A 16,087-nucleotide genomic window follows, 5' to 3' on the forward strand; every position below is an offset into this window, starting at 1 on the left:
ATGGACACTGATCATTCTGCAATGATGGGCAAGGCTGCAGATGGACAGTGTTGGGGGCAAGGCTGCAGATGGACAGTGTTGGGGGCAGGGCTGCAGATGGACACTGTTGGGGGCAAGGCTGCAGATGGACACTGATCATTCTGCAATGATGGGCAAGGCTGCAGATGGGCACTGATAAGGCTGCATTGATAGGCATTTAAAATGTACGTTGTTTTCCTTAAACTTCCCTCCTAAACTTGGGGTGCGTGTTATACACCTGTGCTTGTTATACGCCGAAAAATACAGTATGTATGGAAACGCTGCGCTATCTTTAAAAATGTATAGACAAACAAGCACCTATTTATTGTATTATAGCTCCTTATTTGGATATTTTTACATATGTTTGTCTATACATTTTTAAAGATAGCGCAGCATTTCCATATATATTTGCATTTCCATTTAGTAAATCAACCCCCAAGAGTTAAAATGGTGACCAGGGAGAGAGCTGCAGCACTCAGCCTGTGACTGTTATCCACAGCTGTGCTTGTTCTTTATACTATGTGAAGGGGATGTGTCATTTCCCTTCAATCAAGGCCCAGAGCTGCCAGCAGTGTGAGGACTTCAGATCCCAGCCCCCTGCTCCTAAAACTAAAGAGAGATCCTTTCTTCTATGTGTCTTCAGAACGATCTGCTGAAGAAATGACTGCAGATACAAAGCTACAACTTATGTAGGAGGGTTTGTTTCATCTCTGTGCATGATCTAATGCTGGTCACTGGGGGTGTACAACCACTTTAAGATTTTAGACTTTGAGTTCAACTTTTATTTCCTAAGGCCTCGTACACACGACCAAGTTTCTCGGCAAAAACCAGCAAGAAACTTGCTGTGATTTTTTTTTTGCCAAGAAAACTGGTAGTGTGTACATTTTTCGACGAGGAAACTGTCGAGTATCCCGTCGAGCCAAAAAGAGAGCATGTCTTTTTTTTCCTCGTAGGGAATGGAGAAACTTGCCTTGTCGAGTTCCTCGACAGCCTAACAAGGAACTCGACGAGGAAAACGATGTGTTTCGCCCGTCGAGTTCCTCGGTCGTGTGTACGAGGCTTAAGGCTGTCTTCTGTGATAATTTTTACTATACTGTATACACTGTCCAAGTATCAAGCAAAAGAAGGATAAAACCTAATATTGGGTGATGGTCATCAAGTATCACGGAGTACCTTGAAATGCAGAACATTCAATGTCAGCTATTTGTCTAGATTTGGAAGTTAACTAGTTTGAGATGCGGTTGATTTTAAAACTGTCCTTTAAATGATGGCATGCCCTTGGCAGGTTTTGAGGTCTTTTTTGAAATAGAGAGCTGTTTAAGGCTTTGTTTGGACGATGAAGAACAGACTATTCAAGGGTGAATGTGTTAAATGTACCCTTTGTATTGTGCACTTATCCGTATTGGTGTTAAGGCGTCATATAATTAGGAATCAGCGCACGTGAAGTAAACCATCAGGTGTCCCTTTTATTTTTTCCTTATTCTGGTTTTAGTTTAATTAAGCATTCCTTAGTGGCAAGCGTGTTGTTGTCAAGGCCTGAGAGAGTCTTGGAAAACTTGTGTTACAGCCTTTCTGGCCCAAGCACTGTAAAGAAAAATGGCCATTGCTGAATCGAATTTTTATGCTTAGTTCACGGTAGATTTCATTCTATTCTCATGTAAACAGCTTCTACGAATCAACATATGTGTCTGGGTGGTATCTTTCACTTTGTTTTGTAACAAAAAGCCATATTGCATCATTTAATTTGCTCAAGTCATGCAAATAGAACAAAATCAATAGGACAAAAAGGGGTCGACTTCTCCTCCTCCCCACTAAACTGCTGCCCACACACAGAGTCTTGTTGCTTATGGCAAAAGAATAACAACACCATTGTGTATGTTAGTTGGTTCACTAATGGGTGAAACTGGAGAACATCATTCTCCTTCAGTCCTCACACTCTGTCCAAATGTTCTTGGCTTTTCAGGGAGAATTTGGGCTAGGCCCCTTTTCTCAACTCAAATGAGTGAGAACTGTCTTGCTGCAGGTTTTAATGTCACTTTGCCCATTATTCTCCTCATGACCAGGGGCAGTTTATGATTCTAGACATGGATAGAGCCTCATGTTTATAGTGTTCCAGGACCACTGAGGTTACACAGTGACTGAAATGTACTGCAAACAGATGGTTCCAAGCATCTCCTGATGGTTTGAGCTCTTTAGTTTCCTTGTTTCAGCATCTCAGTCCAGAATTATGGTATGTCCTTGCATAAATCAATATGATTTATGTTACACTAGCTGATAGTACAGTAAAACCTTGGTTTGCGAGCAGAATTCGTTCCAGAAACATGCTTGTAATCCAAAGCACTTGTATATCAAAGGATTTTATTTACAGGGTATAAAAGAGAAGAGAGGCACCTCTAAGGCCCCGTACACACCAGCGGATCTGTCCGATGAAAATGGTCCGCGGACCGTTTTCATCGGACATGTCCGCTGCCGGAATTTTGGTCTGATGGCTGTACACACCATCAGACCAAAATCCCAGCGGAAAACAAACGCGGTGATGTGTCGCGACGTGGCCGCGTCGTCACCGCGACGAGGACGCGGCAACGTGCGCGACCCTGGAAGGTCAATGCTTCCATGCATGCGTCGAATCACTTCGACGCATGCGAGGGATGGCGGCCGATCGGACATGTCCGGTGAGTCTGTACAGACGACCGAACATGTCCGACGGACATGGTTCCAGCGGACATGTTTCTTAGCATGCTAAGAAACATTTGTCCGCTGGAAACCTGTCCGATCCGCCGGACATTTGTCCGGTCGGCCGTACAGACGACCGAACATGTCTGCTGAAACTGGTCAGCGGACCAGTTTCAGCAGACATGTTCGGTCGTGTGTACGAGGCCTAAGTGTAGCAATATGTTGCTAAATGTTGTACCTTCATTAAATGTAACCATATTGTTACACTAATGCCCTGTACACACGATAGGTTAGTCTGATGAAAACGGTCTGATGGATTTTTCCATCAGTTATCCGATGAAGCTGACTGATGATCAGTCGTGTCTACACACCATCAGTTAAAAAAACGATCGTGTCAGAACGCGGTGACGTAAAACACATCATCAGACTAACCTATCGTGTGTACGCAGCATTAGAGGCTCCTCTCTTCTTTTTTATACTCAGTTGTGACATGACGCTACTCTTATATAAAGACATCGCTTGTATATCAAGACAAAATTCATTAAAACACAGGGTTTGACAAATTTGCTTGAAATCTAGGAGCCAGCTAAAAAAGTTAAGAGCCAGAAAACGCGCCCCGTCCCGACGAGCTCGCACGCAGAAGCAAATACATATGTGAGTAGCGCCCGCATATGTTAACGGTATTCAAACGACACATGTGAGGTATCGCCGCGATCGTTAGAGCGAGAGCAACAATTCTAGCTCTAGACCTCCTCTGTAACTCAAAACATGCAACCTGTAGAATTTTTTAAACGTCTCCTATGGAGATTTTAAAGGGTAAAAGTTTGTTGCCATTCCACGAGCGGACGCAATTTTGAAGCGTGACATGTTGGGTATCAATTTACTCGGCGTAACATTATCTTTCACACTATAAAAAAAAATTGGGATAACTTTACTGATGTCTTATTTTTTTTTAAAAAGTGCGCTTGTAAGACCGCTGCGCAAATACGGCGTGACAGAAAGTATTGCAATGATCGCCATTTTATTCTCTAGGGTGTTAGAATAAAATATATATATAATGTTTTAGGGTTTTAATTAGAGGGAAGGAGATGGCAGTGAAAACAGTGAAAAATTCCACATTACACAACTGGTTTTACTTGTAATGCCAACGGCCACCACCAGATGGCGCCAGGTCACAGAAGGAACTTGGGACTTCACAAGGCCGCAAAGCCGCGGCCTCAATTACCGGCCATTGCGGGCCTGCCGCGATCGCGCGGCCGGGGAGGTGGGGGCGCACGGAGACACAGGATCCTGTGCCCTCCATGCGCCCCCACCTCCCCCGCCGCGCAATCGCGGTGGGCCCGGCAACGGCCGGTAATTGAGGCAGCAGGTTTGTGGCCTTGTAGGCGACCTGGCGCCCGGAATTTTGTCGAGCCCTGTTAAAACATTTTGCTTGTCTTGCAAAACGCTCTCAAACCAAGTTACTCTCAAACCAAGGTTTTACTGTATATGAAATTGATACACATGCTAAGAAGATGACCGAACACATTTAAAGCAGAACTAAGAATTTGATGTTTTTGCTCACTTTTCAAACATTATCAAATACCAGAGATGACTGAAATCTTATGTTGGCTGCACTTATGGTCCCCAATCAAGGGAGAAAATGTTGTCAGCTTTGTACAACAATGGCATTATGTATATGTTGCAGAAATGATTTCAATATAACTTTGAGACCTTCATTTCAGAATATTTTTGCTGGTTTGGAAATTTCATTCAATTTATCTTTAATGGACAGAAAAAAGAGAACCGTGGCCTAAAGTGCCAATCAATCTCAATGATACCGAAGGGAAGTTGGAGAGCTTATCAAAGTCCAAAGCCAAAATCACTATGCCCTTTCTTTCCTGCCATTAATAATAGATGTGTTGTCCAGGTACAGAATATATTTTTTGGGTGTAATTGCTCAGAATGAGAGTAGTGACTGGTTTGATATGCATTCAGAATCCTGCATTCTCTAAAGCTTAATACACAAGGGCCGAATGTCGGATGGCATCGGCCGGTTCAATAGAAGCTGGCTGACATTTGGCCCGTGTACTGGACTTGGTCCGACAGAAGGCGGCCGTTCAGCTGGCCCCTGTCAAAGGGGAATGACCGAAAAAGGTCTGCCGATTGGCTCCCGATCAGCGCTCTCAGCCAATGGCTCAAAGTGCTGACCGGAGTGTCCCTTGTCAGAACACAATAGAACAGCAGAGGAGATCACTGTACTAACGTCTAATAAATAGTACAGCAGCCCCGAGCTGTCAGTATTTTTATTAGGTCAGCCCTGCTGGGTTGAATGAAAATTAACTACTAGTGTGTATGAGGCCTCGTACACTTGACCGTTTTCCTCGACAGAATCCATTAAGAAACTTGGTGGCAGAGCTTTTTTGCCGAGGAAAACGGTCGTGTGTATGTTTTTCATCGAGAAAACTGTCGAGGAACTCGATGAGAAAAAAAGAGAACAAGTTCTCTTTTTCCTCGTCGGGAGTCTCAATTTCCTCGTCGTGTTCCTCGTCGGGCTGGTTTTCGACGAGAAACACGTTCGTGTGTATGCATAGAAACCCGCTCAGAAGGGTGGCGCCAGTGGAATCAACCTTCCCCTTTATAGTGCCGTCGTACGTGTTTTACGTCACCGCGTTTGAGATAGATGAGATTTTGTCTTGACAGTGTGTACGCAAAGAAAGCTTGTCAAGTTTCTGAACAAGCCTGACAAGGAACTCGTCGATCAAAACAATGTTTAATTTAGGACGAGTTCCTCGGTCGTGTGTACGAGGCCTGAGGCTTTAGTGTCCCATGGGCCAGTTTCTCCCCTAAAGCTTTGTACACACTATTTTTTTTTTTTTTACGAAAATAACAGCTCAGGAGGAGCTGCTGTACTAACTTCTCCAATATTTTTACAGTGATCTCCCCTGCTGTTCTATTGTGTTCTATTGTGTTCTGATAGGGGGACGCTCCACCCTCCCCGCCAGAACACTTCGGTCAGTGCTTCAAGCCATTGGCTAAGAGCCCTGATCGGGAGCCGATTGGCAGACCTTTTTTCGGTCATGCCCCTTTGACAGAAGGCGGTTGAATGGCCAGTTTCTGTCAGACCTACTCCAGTACACACAGGCCGAATGTCGGCCAGTTTCTATTGAACCAGCAAATGCCACCCGACATTCCTAGGCTTAAACAAGATGGCTGTAGTCAGTTATGGCCCCAGGGAGCAAGCAGTACCAACTGGACGTAGTTTTCTAGCCTGCTTAATTGCTTTTTAGCTTGAGAACACATAATTAAGGCTGTCATACTTGTTCCACTGATACTAATTATTGTCCCTTGACTGACACCTCAGAAACCCCCTTGTATGGGCAGTCTTTAAAAAGTATACCACTTAGCACTGTTTGCATCTCTTATAATACAATAGGAGCTTCCCTTTTTTGCTTGGAGTAAACTGTGCTGATAGTCTGTATAATATTGTGAAGGTGGTTGACTCCGACACAAGGTGTTGTAGGCTGTTTTAGCTACCCTCACATTGCGAGAAATATAAGTAAAAGTGGAAACCTGTTCTATTTAATTTCAAAAGCTAATATTTTTAAAAGCAATATCCTGTTCACCCATAAAGGCCAACATTTTTTATTAAGGTACAAAATGCATCCTGATCATTCACGCAGGAATGTGTTCTTTTACAAATATTGGACATGAAGACATCTTAGAAACCAATCTGCACATCCCCTGTACAGCCCACGGCAGCTGACCTTTCCCCTTTCCACACATTCTGACATGCTGCATTTGATTTTTTTCTGTATTGTTAACAAAGTAAAATAGGGAATTAGACAGAAGTTTCCAACCCATCCCATCAAGGGTCTGATGTTCAGAGATGATGTGTTTTATACTTTTTAACACTCCTACACGTGTCAAATTGTTGTATGATTACACCAGAATAATTTGTTTTGTGTTAAAATGTGGTTCTGTGTTAGTATCTTTATTTAAGACATGTAAATTCATGAGGTAGGAGAGATGTGTTGCACATGTGCTTGATTGTCAGACCAGTGCTTCTCTTCCAGCCCCGGGTCCATTACTGTATAGCATGAAAGATTCACAGCCAAGGCTGTCAAGAGATGTTGTGTGATTATGGTCCTCAAGTGTGTTCTTTTACAATCACTTGTTTGCTTTAGCTCTTTATAGACAAAAGCTTTTGTCAGTCTCATCTGACTAAACAAACAATGTCTCCTAGGGTCTTTTGTAACTCCTGCCAGGCTATTATAACTTATTTACACACTAACTTAAAATTGAAATTGAACTCTTTAGTAATAGAATTTAAGGACACACGTTGGGGATAATTATCTCCTATGTGTGCATAAACAACAAATTAGAGCCATCGGAGACAGAACTTCTGTGTTTGATATAGTCCTTTATAAGTCTGTGGGATTTGTAGCTTGACTTGATGAATTTACCCACTGCACTTGGGTATCTACAGACGTAAGATTACCATTTCCCAGTACCATAGGTGTGCACTGCCTATTGCACACCAAAAATCAAACACACATTCTTATAAACAAATGTAAACAAACATTTTATAATGTATTAAAACATGAACGTGTCAGTAGAACAGTGGATGTGTTAGTAGGGCAGTGGACGATGTCAGTAGAACAGTGGATGTGTCAGTAGGGCAGTGGTTGGTGTTAGTAGGACAGTGGACGGTGTCAGTAGAGCAGTGGATGTGTCAGTAGGGTAGTGTTGGTGTTAGTAGGGCAGTGGACGATGTCAGTAGAGCAGTGGATGTGTCAGTAGGGCAGTGGTTGGTGTTAGTAGGACAGTGGACGGTTTCAGTAGAGCAGTAGACGGTGTCAGTAGGGCAGTGGTTGGTGTTAGTAGGACAGTGGATGGTTTCAGTAGAGCAGTAGACGTTGTCAGTAGGGCAGTGGTTGGTGTTAGTAGGACAGTGGACGGTTTCAGTAGAGCAGTAGACGGTTTCAGTAGGGCAGTGGTTGGTGTTAGTAGGACAGTGGACGGTTTCAGTAGAGCAGTAGACATTGTCAGTAGGGCAGTAGTTGGTGTTAATAGGACAGTGGAAGGTTTCTGTAGAGCAGTAGATGGTGTCATTAGGGCAGTGGATGATGTCTGTCAGTAGACCAGTAGGCAGTGTCAGTAGGGCAGTGGGCTTTGTCTGTTGAGTAGAGGACGGTGTCAATACAGCAGTAAACTGTGTCAGTAGGGCAGCGATTGGTGTCAGTAGGGCAGTGGACGGTGTCAGTAGGGCAGAAATTGGTGTCAGTAGGGCAGTGGATGATGTCAGTTAGTAAAGCAGTGGATGGTCTTTAGGGCAGTGGACTTTGTCAGAAGGGTAGATATTGGTGTCAGAACAGCAGTAGACAATGTCAGTAGATTTTTATTATTTCGTTTTTTATCATTTTTTTCAATTTTACTATTTTATTATTTTTTTCAATATTATTTTTTATTGTTTTTTAACAGCCCTGTTTGGGGGCTTTGGAGAAATATCTAAACATCCCCTTTTGCCCACAGCAGCTGGGCAACAGGGTCCAGAGCATAAAGTGAACGATGGAGTAATCTGCCACAGCGTTTCCCTACAATTAAATTAAATCCCCAACCTGTCCCGGTGGATTGATATAGAAGAGGCCAGGACTTAAATGTAAATATTGGGAATCGCAGTGCGGTAGATCACTAAGCCTGCACCTGAAAGTGGTTAAATAGTTTAAAAAAAATAGTTGCAGAGTGGGGGGGGGGAGTATTCTCCAGAATTTGTGAGTCCAACTCCTCTCTCTGCCACTGGCCCCCCTGCTGTGCGCATGTCTATGGCCAGTATGAGGGTTCGGAAAATTATCAAACTGTATGACTTCCAGAGGTCTCCAGACATCTCAAAGCAGACCTTACTTTGGGGGGAGGGAGTATAATCGTTAATGGTGAATTTTTCCAACCAGTTCCTGTTGGTTGCCCTGCTGGCCACAGTGGTATCACAATGCCCCCTCCTTCCTCTTACAATGAAATAAATACATACACTTGCACGTGACAGATTTTTAGTGGGAAGCATCTTTTAGAGGTCAGATACTGTCTGTATTTCAATATGCTATTTAGCTATTATTAGGTAGTTTTACTTCATGTAGTTAAAAAAATCTTATAGGTGACAAATACACAAAACTGTTGAAATACAAAGGATACCCAGCTTGTTCACTGAACAATATGTTGGCATCATGCAAGGTGTTCTCTGATTGGTGAGGTGCAGATGAACATAATGATCTTCTCCCCCCAGTGGTTTGGATCTTCTCCCCCCCAGTCATAGAATGACTTGCCCGTGTTCTGTGTACTCCAGTCAGAACTGTACGTTTTAGCACCAGACATTCAGTGATAGGTGGAATGAAAGTAAAAGTATTACATAATTCAGTAGCCCTGTAAATTGCACACAATCCATAAGTGTGCATTTATTTTGAAAGTACAAATTGCCAAACTTTGCTTTGCTTTTGGCCAGAGTTTAGCTTTAAAGGCTAAGTTCACCTTTGGAACATGTCACAATACAGCCATATTTTGGGCGTACCATATAATGTTCTAGCTCGTGCCCCACTCATCCCGCTCATCCCTTCCCCTGTGACAGCTGACAGGGGATCCTTTACCCCACAGCTGTTGTCACATTTTAAAATTGGCGCAGGTGTGTAGGGCTCTGACTACATAGTCATGTCATTCATTAACAGATGGCTTGTATTTCTCAAAGGACTGTAAGGGCACTGGTAAAATGTCATTTGCATATTCAAATTAAGCTGTTTTGGCTCATACTGGGCAAAGTAAAGCCGCATACACACGATCAGTCCATCCGATGAGAACGGTCTGATGGACCATTTTCATCGGTTAACCGATGAAGCTGACTGATGGTCCGTCGTGCCTACACACCATCGGTTACATTTTTTTCTGTGGGTAGTCAGTAGGGATGTCACATAGTCCCTTTTCCTCTGGTGGGAGTTTTCTCTGGCTGTGGGCAGTGGACTAGGGAATTTTTGTACTTTTGCACTCAGTTTACATCTGTGTAGGCTTCTGGCAAATATTCACGTTCATACTTGTGTGAGTTGTGGGGAGTTACTGGCAAAAGCATACATTGTACGGGACTTCAATAATTGTAATACACTGATTTTCACAAGCTTGGATGGCAAATCCCCATGGAGTCACAGAGGCCAGATTTTTAACCTTCCACTCAAGTACTTCTTCAGCTTACAATAAAACGGTACCTACTGTGAATCAATTGAAGAGAAGGTTCACTGGATTTTTTTTTAAAGTCAGCAGCTACACATCCTTTACCTGCTGACTTACAATAAAAGGACACTTACATGTCCAATGATCCAGCGCTGTCCTCACCCATGCTAGATCTTCACTAGCCTTCGGGTTCCTGGCGGCGGCATCCTAACCATGTGGAGCCGGCTATGCGGGTATTTGGCTTCATAGCCAGCTGCCCACTCTGCATGCTCGAGCTTTGTTGCACTTTCTGAATGGTCCTGCAGTCTTCTGGGATCTGTGATGTGTCCTGGAAGACTGCGGAAGGGAGTGGGAGAGAAGAACTTCTGCTCAGATCACCTAGGCAATCTGGGAGGAGGACCTTAAGTGTAACTTCCCCTTTTGGGTGGAGTTTCACTTTAACATGACAGTTTACTGGCTGTTTTTCAATAAATGTTTTTTTTAAAGGAGTCATATAGTAAAACTACAAAATACCAAATACCTGGTATCACTGCACCCTCCAGCATCTCACAGAGCGCGAACAGCAAGGATAAAGGTAAAGAGAAGCCAAAAAGACAATTTTTAAACCATAATTTATAGGATTTTTGCACTTATGGTTCACACTAGCAACACTGAGTTAGGGCACAGGCATATTGATATTGTTCACTTTGCAGCCACTGTGCCATCAATTGTTGCCACTGTGCCATGCCATTAAACGCAGCCACTGTGCCATCAATTGTCACCACTGTGCCATCAATTGTCACCACTGTGCCATGCCATCAATCGCAGCCACTGTGCCATCAATTGTCACCACTGTGCCATCCCATCAAACGCAGTCACTGTGCCATGCCATCAAACGCAGCCACTGTGCCATCAATTGTCGTCACTGTGCCATGCCATTAAACACAGCCACTGTGCCATCAATTGTCACCACTGTGACATGCCAAACGCAGCCACTGTGCCATCAATTGTCACCACTGTGCCATCAATTTTCAACACTGTGCCATCCCATCAAATGCAGTCACTGTGCCATGCCATCAAACGCAGCCACTGTGCCATCAATTTTCGCCACTGTGCCATGCCATTAAACGCAGCCACTGTGCCATCAATTGTCACCACTGTGACATGCCAAACGCAGCCACTGTGCCATCAATTGTCACCACTGTGCCATCAATTTTGTCGTATTTTTGGGGCGTGTGTAGCACACCCAAAGTCTGCAACTAGTTAACCGGTGTTATTTTTACACATTTGTACAATAGTATTTTTTTATTAAGGTTTAATCAGATGAATACAAAATATTGTATGTGAATAATATGCAGCCTTTTATCCTGCTAGTAGGTGGAACTGTAAACTCTTTTCATCAATTTCTACCAGGTTTTGAAACAATCATTAATACAGAGGTCAATAGCTCAACGTCAAATTCACAATTCATACAGATGCATACATAGGACCCCTTCCCTACCTCACCCCCCCCCCCCCCCACACACACACGGTGGGGTTTAGTTACTAAAGGTGAATAGACTGTTTTTATTTTCCCTGCACCTGATTGGTTATTTTTTTACAAAATGAAGCTTCACTACATTTACTAAGCTCTGGGGAAAATGAGTGCAACTGCCTTTAGTAATTCAACCCTAATGACTAATCTCTCATCAAAGGCCTCTAAGGTTTCAAAGAGATGGCTGGATTTGAAAGGAAGCTACTTCTGTTGTGAAGTCACTTAAGCTAACTCATAGTGCTTTGGGATTTCTTTGTCATGCAGTGCTTATTTGTTATAAAAAAGGGAGTATACATTTAGTAGAAAAGCAAAACAATTATCCAAAACACTCTTGTTTCCCCCAGTTAGTGCTGTAAATAATCAGGTTTTGTAATTATTTTATTTGACTTGAATTATATAACTAAAGGGATTGTTTGCAGTGAAGAAGGATTAAAGTGGATATTGATCTTAGAAAAAGAAAAGGGTCTGGTTGAGAAAGAAGCAAGGATAGTTCAGACTATGTCCTAAAAAAATACGGCATGTCTAACATGCCAGTCCAATAGTTTGTGTGCTAAATAGGACCCTAAGGCGTTATAATTGACTTCACAGAGAGTATTCGTTTATTGAAACCAAACCTGGAATGATGGCTCTATCAATCTTCCAGAAAGGTAATTCTACCACAGACCTCACACAGAACAAGATGTTAGACTCCTGCTGTGTTGGAATGGCATGAGACACACAAAATAAAGAATAGCAGAGTTCAGTTTTGACAATTTATGGAAGCCCATTCCACATCTCGCATTTATAAAGATTTTTTTTTTTCTATCAACCCGCAACATTCATTAATAATTCCACTTGACAGTTCAATAGAATGCATTACATTGTGCCAAGAACTGAGGTATCTCTTCCAATTATATTTTCTTTTCAGTGCATGAATTTTACTACTAAGGGGGCAGTTCAGGCAACATAGCTATTTTCTTGTACATATTCTACTAAAGCAGAACTTCACCTTAAAGGGGAAGTTCTGCTTTATGTACTTCTTCCCTCCTCCTCTACCACTTTTGACACATGATCTTTTTTTTTTGTAAGGAGTGGGTACCTAGTTTTGATAAGTACCTGCTCCCACTTAGGTGATCTGAGCAGAAGTTCTGCCCCCCTCTTTTTGCCAGCAGCCTTCTGGGACACGTTGTAAATCCCAGAAGGCTGCGGGACCATTCACAAAGCGGGGCATGGCTCACACATGTGCAGTGGGAAGCTAGCTGTGAAGCCGCAAGGAGTTACAGCCGGCTTCCCACAGTAAACATGCCAGCACTGGGCACCCGAAGACTGGCGAAGGACCATCCTGGGTGAGAATAGTGCTGGATCCCTGGACATGTTAGTGTCCTTTTATTAAAAGTCAGCAGCTACAGTGTTTGTAGCTGCTGACTTTTTTTTCTTTTTTTACATTCTAGGGTGAGTATCCTCTTTAATTGAAACAATCCTGTGTTCTATGAAATCACGATAGGAAAAAAGGTAGTCTCGACCTGACTAGAGCACAGAGGTGTGATTTCTGCTAGATTCCTTATTGCTAGACTCCATCCGTGCACTGAAATCCATAGATGAGGCAAATTCTGTTCCAGATACCATGTAATTAATACTACTTTTTGTTCAGTTGCATAGATGGATAAAGCTACACAAACTCCGGGGACAAAACTATAATTTTTATATTTTTTTAGTTAACTACTTTTCATTCAGAGGCAGCAACACCTGTTAATAAGTGGCATTGCAGTATCAATTTTGTTCCCTTTCTGGTTTTACTATAAGGCACCAGTGGTTTTGAAGGTTTGATCGGGAAGGTGTTAAACCAAATCATTACTGGACTGGCTTCACTGAGTAACCCTTTTCTGGCAAGGGTGTAGTGACTGCTTACACATTCAAACAAAGAGAATTCCTATATCGATTTATTCACAGTTGTGTGATTTTCATACATTTAACTTTCTGTTTGAGAGGGAACTAGCGCAAAGTGCATTTTACTTTAGTGTTAACAAATTTAACTGGCTCCCGGTCTTTTCATTGACAGATCATGCAGCAGCGATACACACATTCAATAGACCAGAGTTGTACACTGCTTTCCATATGAACATTTATTTTCCTGGACCTAAGCATAATGTAACTAGTCTATATGCACTAAAGGAGCAAATAATGATTCCAAATGTCTAAACGACATAAAAAAATTCAGCATGTTCGAATTATTTTTGTGTCGTTTTTCAGAAGCCGAAAAACGATGTGAAGCCCACACACGATGATTTTAAATGACGTTTTAAAAAATGTCATTTTTTTTCATGCCGAAAAACGACCGTGTGTACGCGGCATAAGGCCTCGTACACACGATCAGAATTTCCGATGGAAAAAGTCAGACAGACTTTTTCCATCGGAATATCCGACAATGTGTCTGCCCCACCTGAGGCCCCGTACACACGACCGAGTTTCTCGGCAGAATTCAGCCAGAAACTCGATCGGAGCTGTATTCTGCCGAGAAACCCGGTGGTGTGTACACTTTTGGCCGAGGAAGCCGACGAGGATGTTCTATATTTCCTCATTAGTCAATGAGGAAACTTGGCTCACCGAGATCCTCGGCGGCTTCACAAGGAACTTGACGAGCAAAACGATGTGTTTTGCCCGTCGAGTTCCTCGGACGTGTGTACGGGGCCTGAGAAATTCCATCGGAAATTCCAATGAATTCCATTGCAGATTACATAGAGAACATGTTCTCTTTTCCTCCGATGGAATTCCGTTGTGAACAAATCTCCAACCTGCCCAATAAATAGTCAGAGGGCAGACTCTATTGCCATAAATTAGATGTTTGCCTGATTTGACCAAAAATCTCCAACTAATTTTTTTAGGCAACGTCAGACAGTATAGTTGGAAACAAGGAATTTTCAACACTGACACATTCCTCATTGTCCTAATTCAAAGTTACTCAATGAAACCATGATTTTTGGAGAAAAAAGTAGCATTTTAAGACTGATATCATGCCAGTTATCCTGTATATAAGACATATAGAACAGGCTGACCTGTGTATTGGAATTGAGCTTTAAATTCCACATCCCTTTATCGGGTACATGGCCATATACATATATTATATTTTATTGTTTTTTTATGTCCAATATCTCAAAAAGTTCAGATTAACCTACAGTGAATACTTATACAATAACTATGTAGTTCAAGAAATCGATTTCATTCTCTATAGATGGCATTTGTATTGCACAATAAAACAACAACAAATACGTTAAGCTTTCTGCTCAACAACACTTCATGTACAGAAAAGTTTATCAAACCAAATAAGCTAAAAGGGGCAAGAGGAACCCCTATTGAGAAAATTCCACAGTAGGAATTTCAAGACTAGGATCAAACATTCTAATCAAAAGCATGCATATTTTACCCACCTGCATATTGTTTGTTCTTCTGCTTTTTGATGTTAACATTTGAAAACCTAACATGCATCCCTAGAAACTGAAAATACAAAAACACAAATCATACATGTTGCTGTTTCATTTATCAAACAATAAAAAAACATTGATTGTGTCTTATGTGTCAAAGTGTATTGTTGTCCTTTTTATTTGTAAGCCAAAGAATAGTATATAGTAATTTATTTAACTTTTTTTTTTTACTTGCAGATGTTCTCAGTTACTAACAACACAGAATGTGCAAAGATTCTAGAAGAAATCAAGTGTGCTTCCTGTTCACCACATGCTCAGAACCTCTTCCACCAACCAGAAAAAGTTGACACATTTGACAGACAATTGGTTCTACCTACCTTGTGCAAGGACTACTGTAAAGAGTTCTACTACACATGTCGGGGACAGATACCAGGTAAGAGCATTCTCTGAGGCAAAGTCAAGTGGAACTATTGTTTAATGAGTAGACTGCTCCGTGTGCTTCAAATAGAAAATTAATTACAAGACTAGAACACGATTGACTCTAAATTAATGTTTGATTAGATATGTTGGGTTGTTTTCCTGAGACATTCTTAAAATTCCCCACACAACAGCAAATGAAAACTATTTTTGGCCACTTACATGTCTGGTCACATTGGTTAGTGTAGCTTCTAGTGATAGGGTGGCAGTGGTGCCCTAATCATTTTGAATTCACAACAAAATTGTACCTCTCTTGTAGGCCATGCCTTCTTGAGTTAGCGTTCAATGAGAAGATTTTGCAGGGGGCATGGCTATCAGCATCGTCACTGCTGATTAAGAAGTCTGTAGCTTGTCAATCAATACTTGTCCACACCTTGCACTGCCCAATGCATTTTGGATTAACAGCACTGATTCTGTTGAAACCCTCCCACTGTGAGCTGCAGTGTCTGGACAAAGGAGAACATGAGACACAAATCCAAGAGGATTTGGCTCAGTCAAGGAAGGTAAAGGAAGAGCTTGTGCAACAAATAGTAATTGGATTTGGAACTTGTTTAGACTTTCATACAGAAACCTTTAGATGTACAATAACAATTTGGGTTTGTTAATTTCCCATCCCATGGATAGTAGTCATCAGGACAATAAAACTGGGGGAATCGCCTCAGTGGAGACAGGACAGCTAAGAAAACCTGAAAGAGGTCAAAAACCTTCCCCATTCCATCCAGAACTACAAAATGTCTACCTTAGATATGCTTTGTTTTTTTCATCATGCATGATTTATTATTCATGATTATTTATTATTTTGTGCCTATGTGATATGTGG

At 42.1% G+C, this 16,087-nt stretch overlaps 1 protein-coding gene across 1 annotated transcript in view; it reads left to right on the top strand.

Moving 5' to 3' along the window:
* The window catches only part of LOC120919398 (hedgehog interacting protein), a 136,608-nt gene that overhangs the window by 20,119 nt on the left and 100,402 nt on the right, over nucleotides 1-16,087 (top strand). Inside the window, exon 2 of the mRNA XM_040331555.1 lies at nucleotides 15,028-15,223. Within this exon, the coding sequence (XP_040187489.1) occupies nucleotides 15,028-15,223 (196 nt within the window). The remainder of the gene's footprint in view (nucleotides 1-15,027; nucleotides 15,224-16,087) is intronic.

Source organism: Rana temporaria, chromosome 1, assembly GCF_905171775.1.
Source record: "Rana temporaria chromosome 1, aRanTem1.1, whole genome shotgun sequence".
Lineage (NCBI taxonomy): Eukaryota > Metazoa > Chordata > Amphibia > Anura > Ranidae > Rana > Rana temporaria.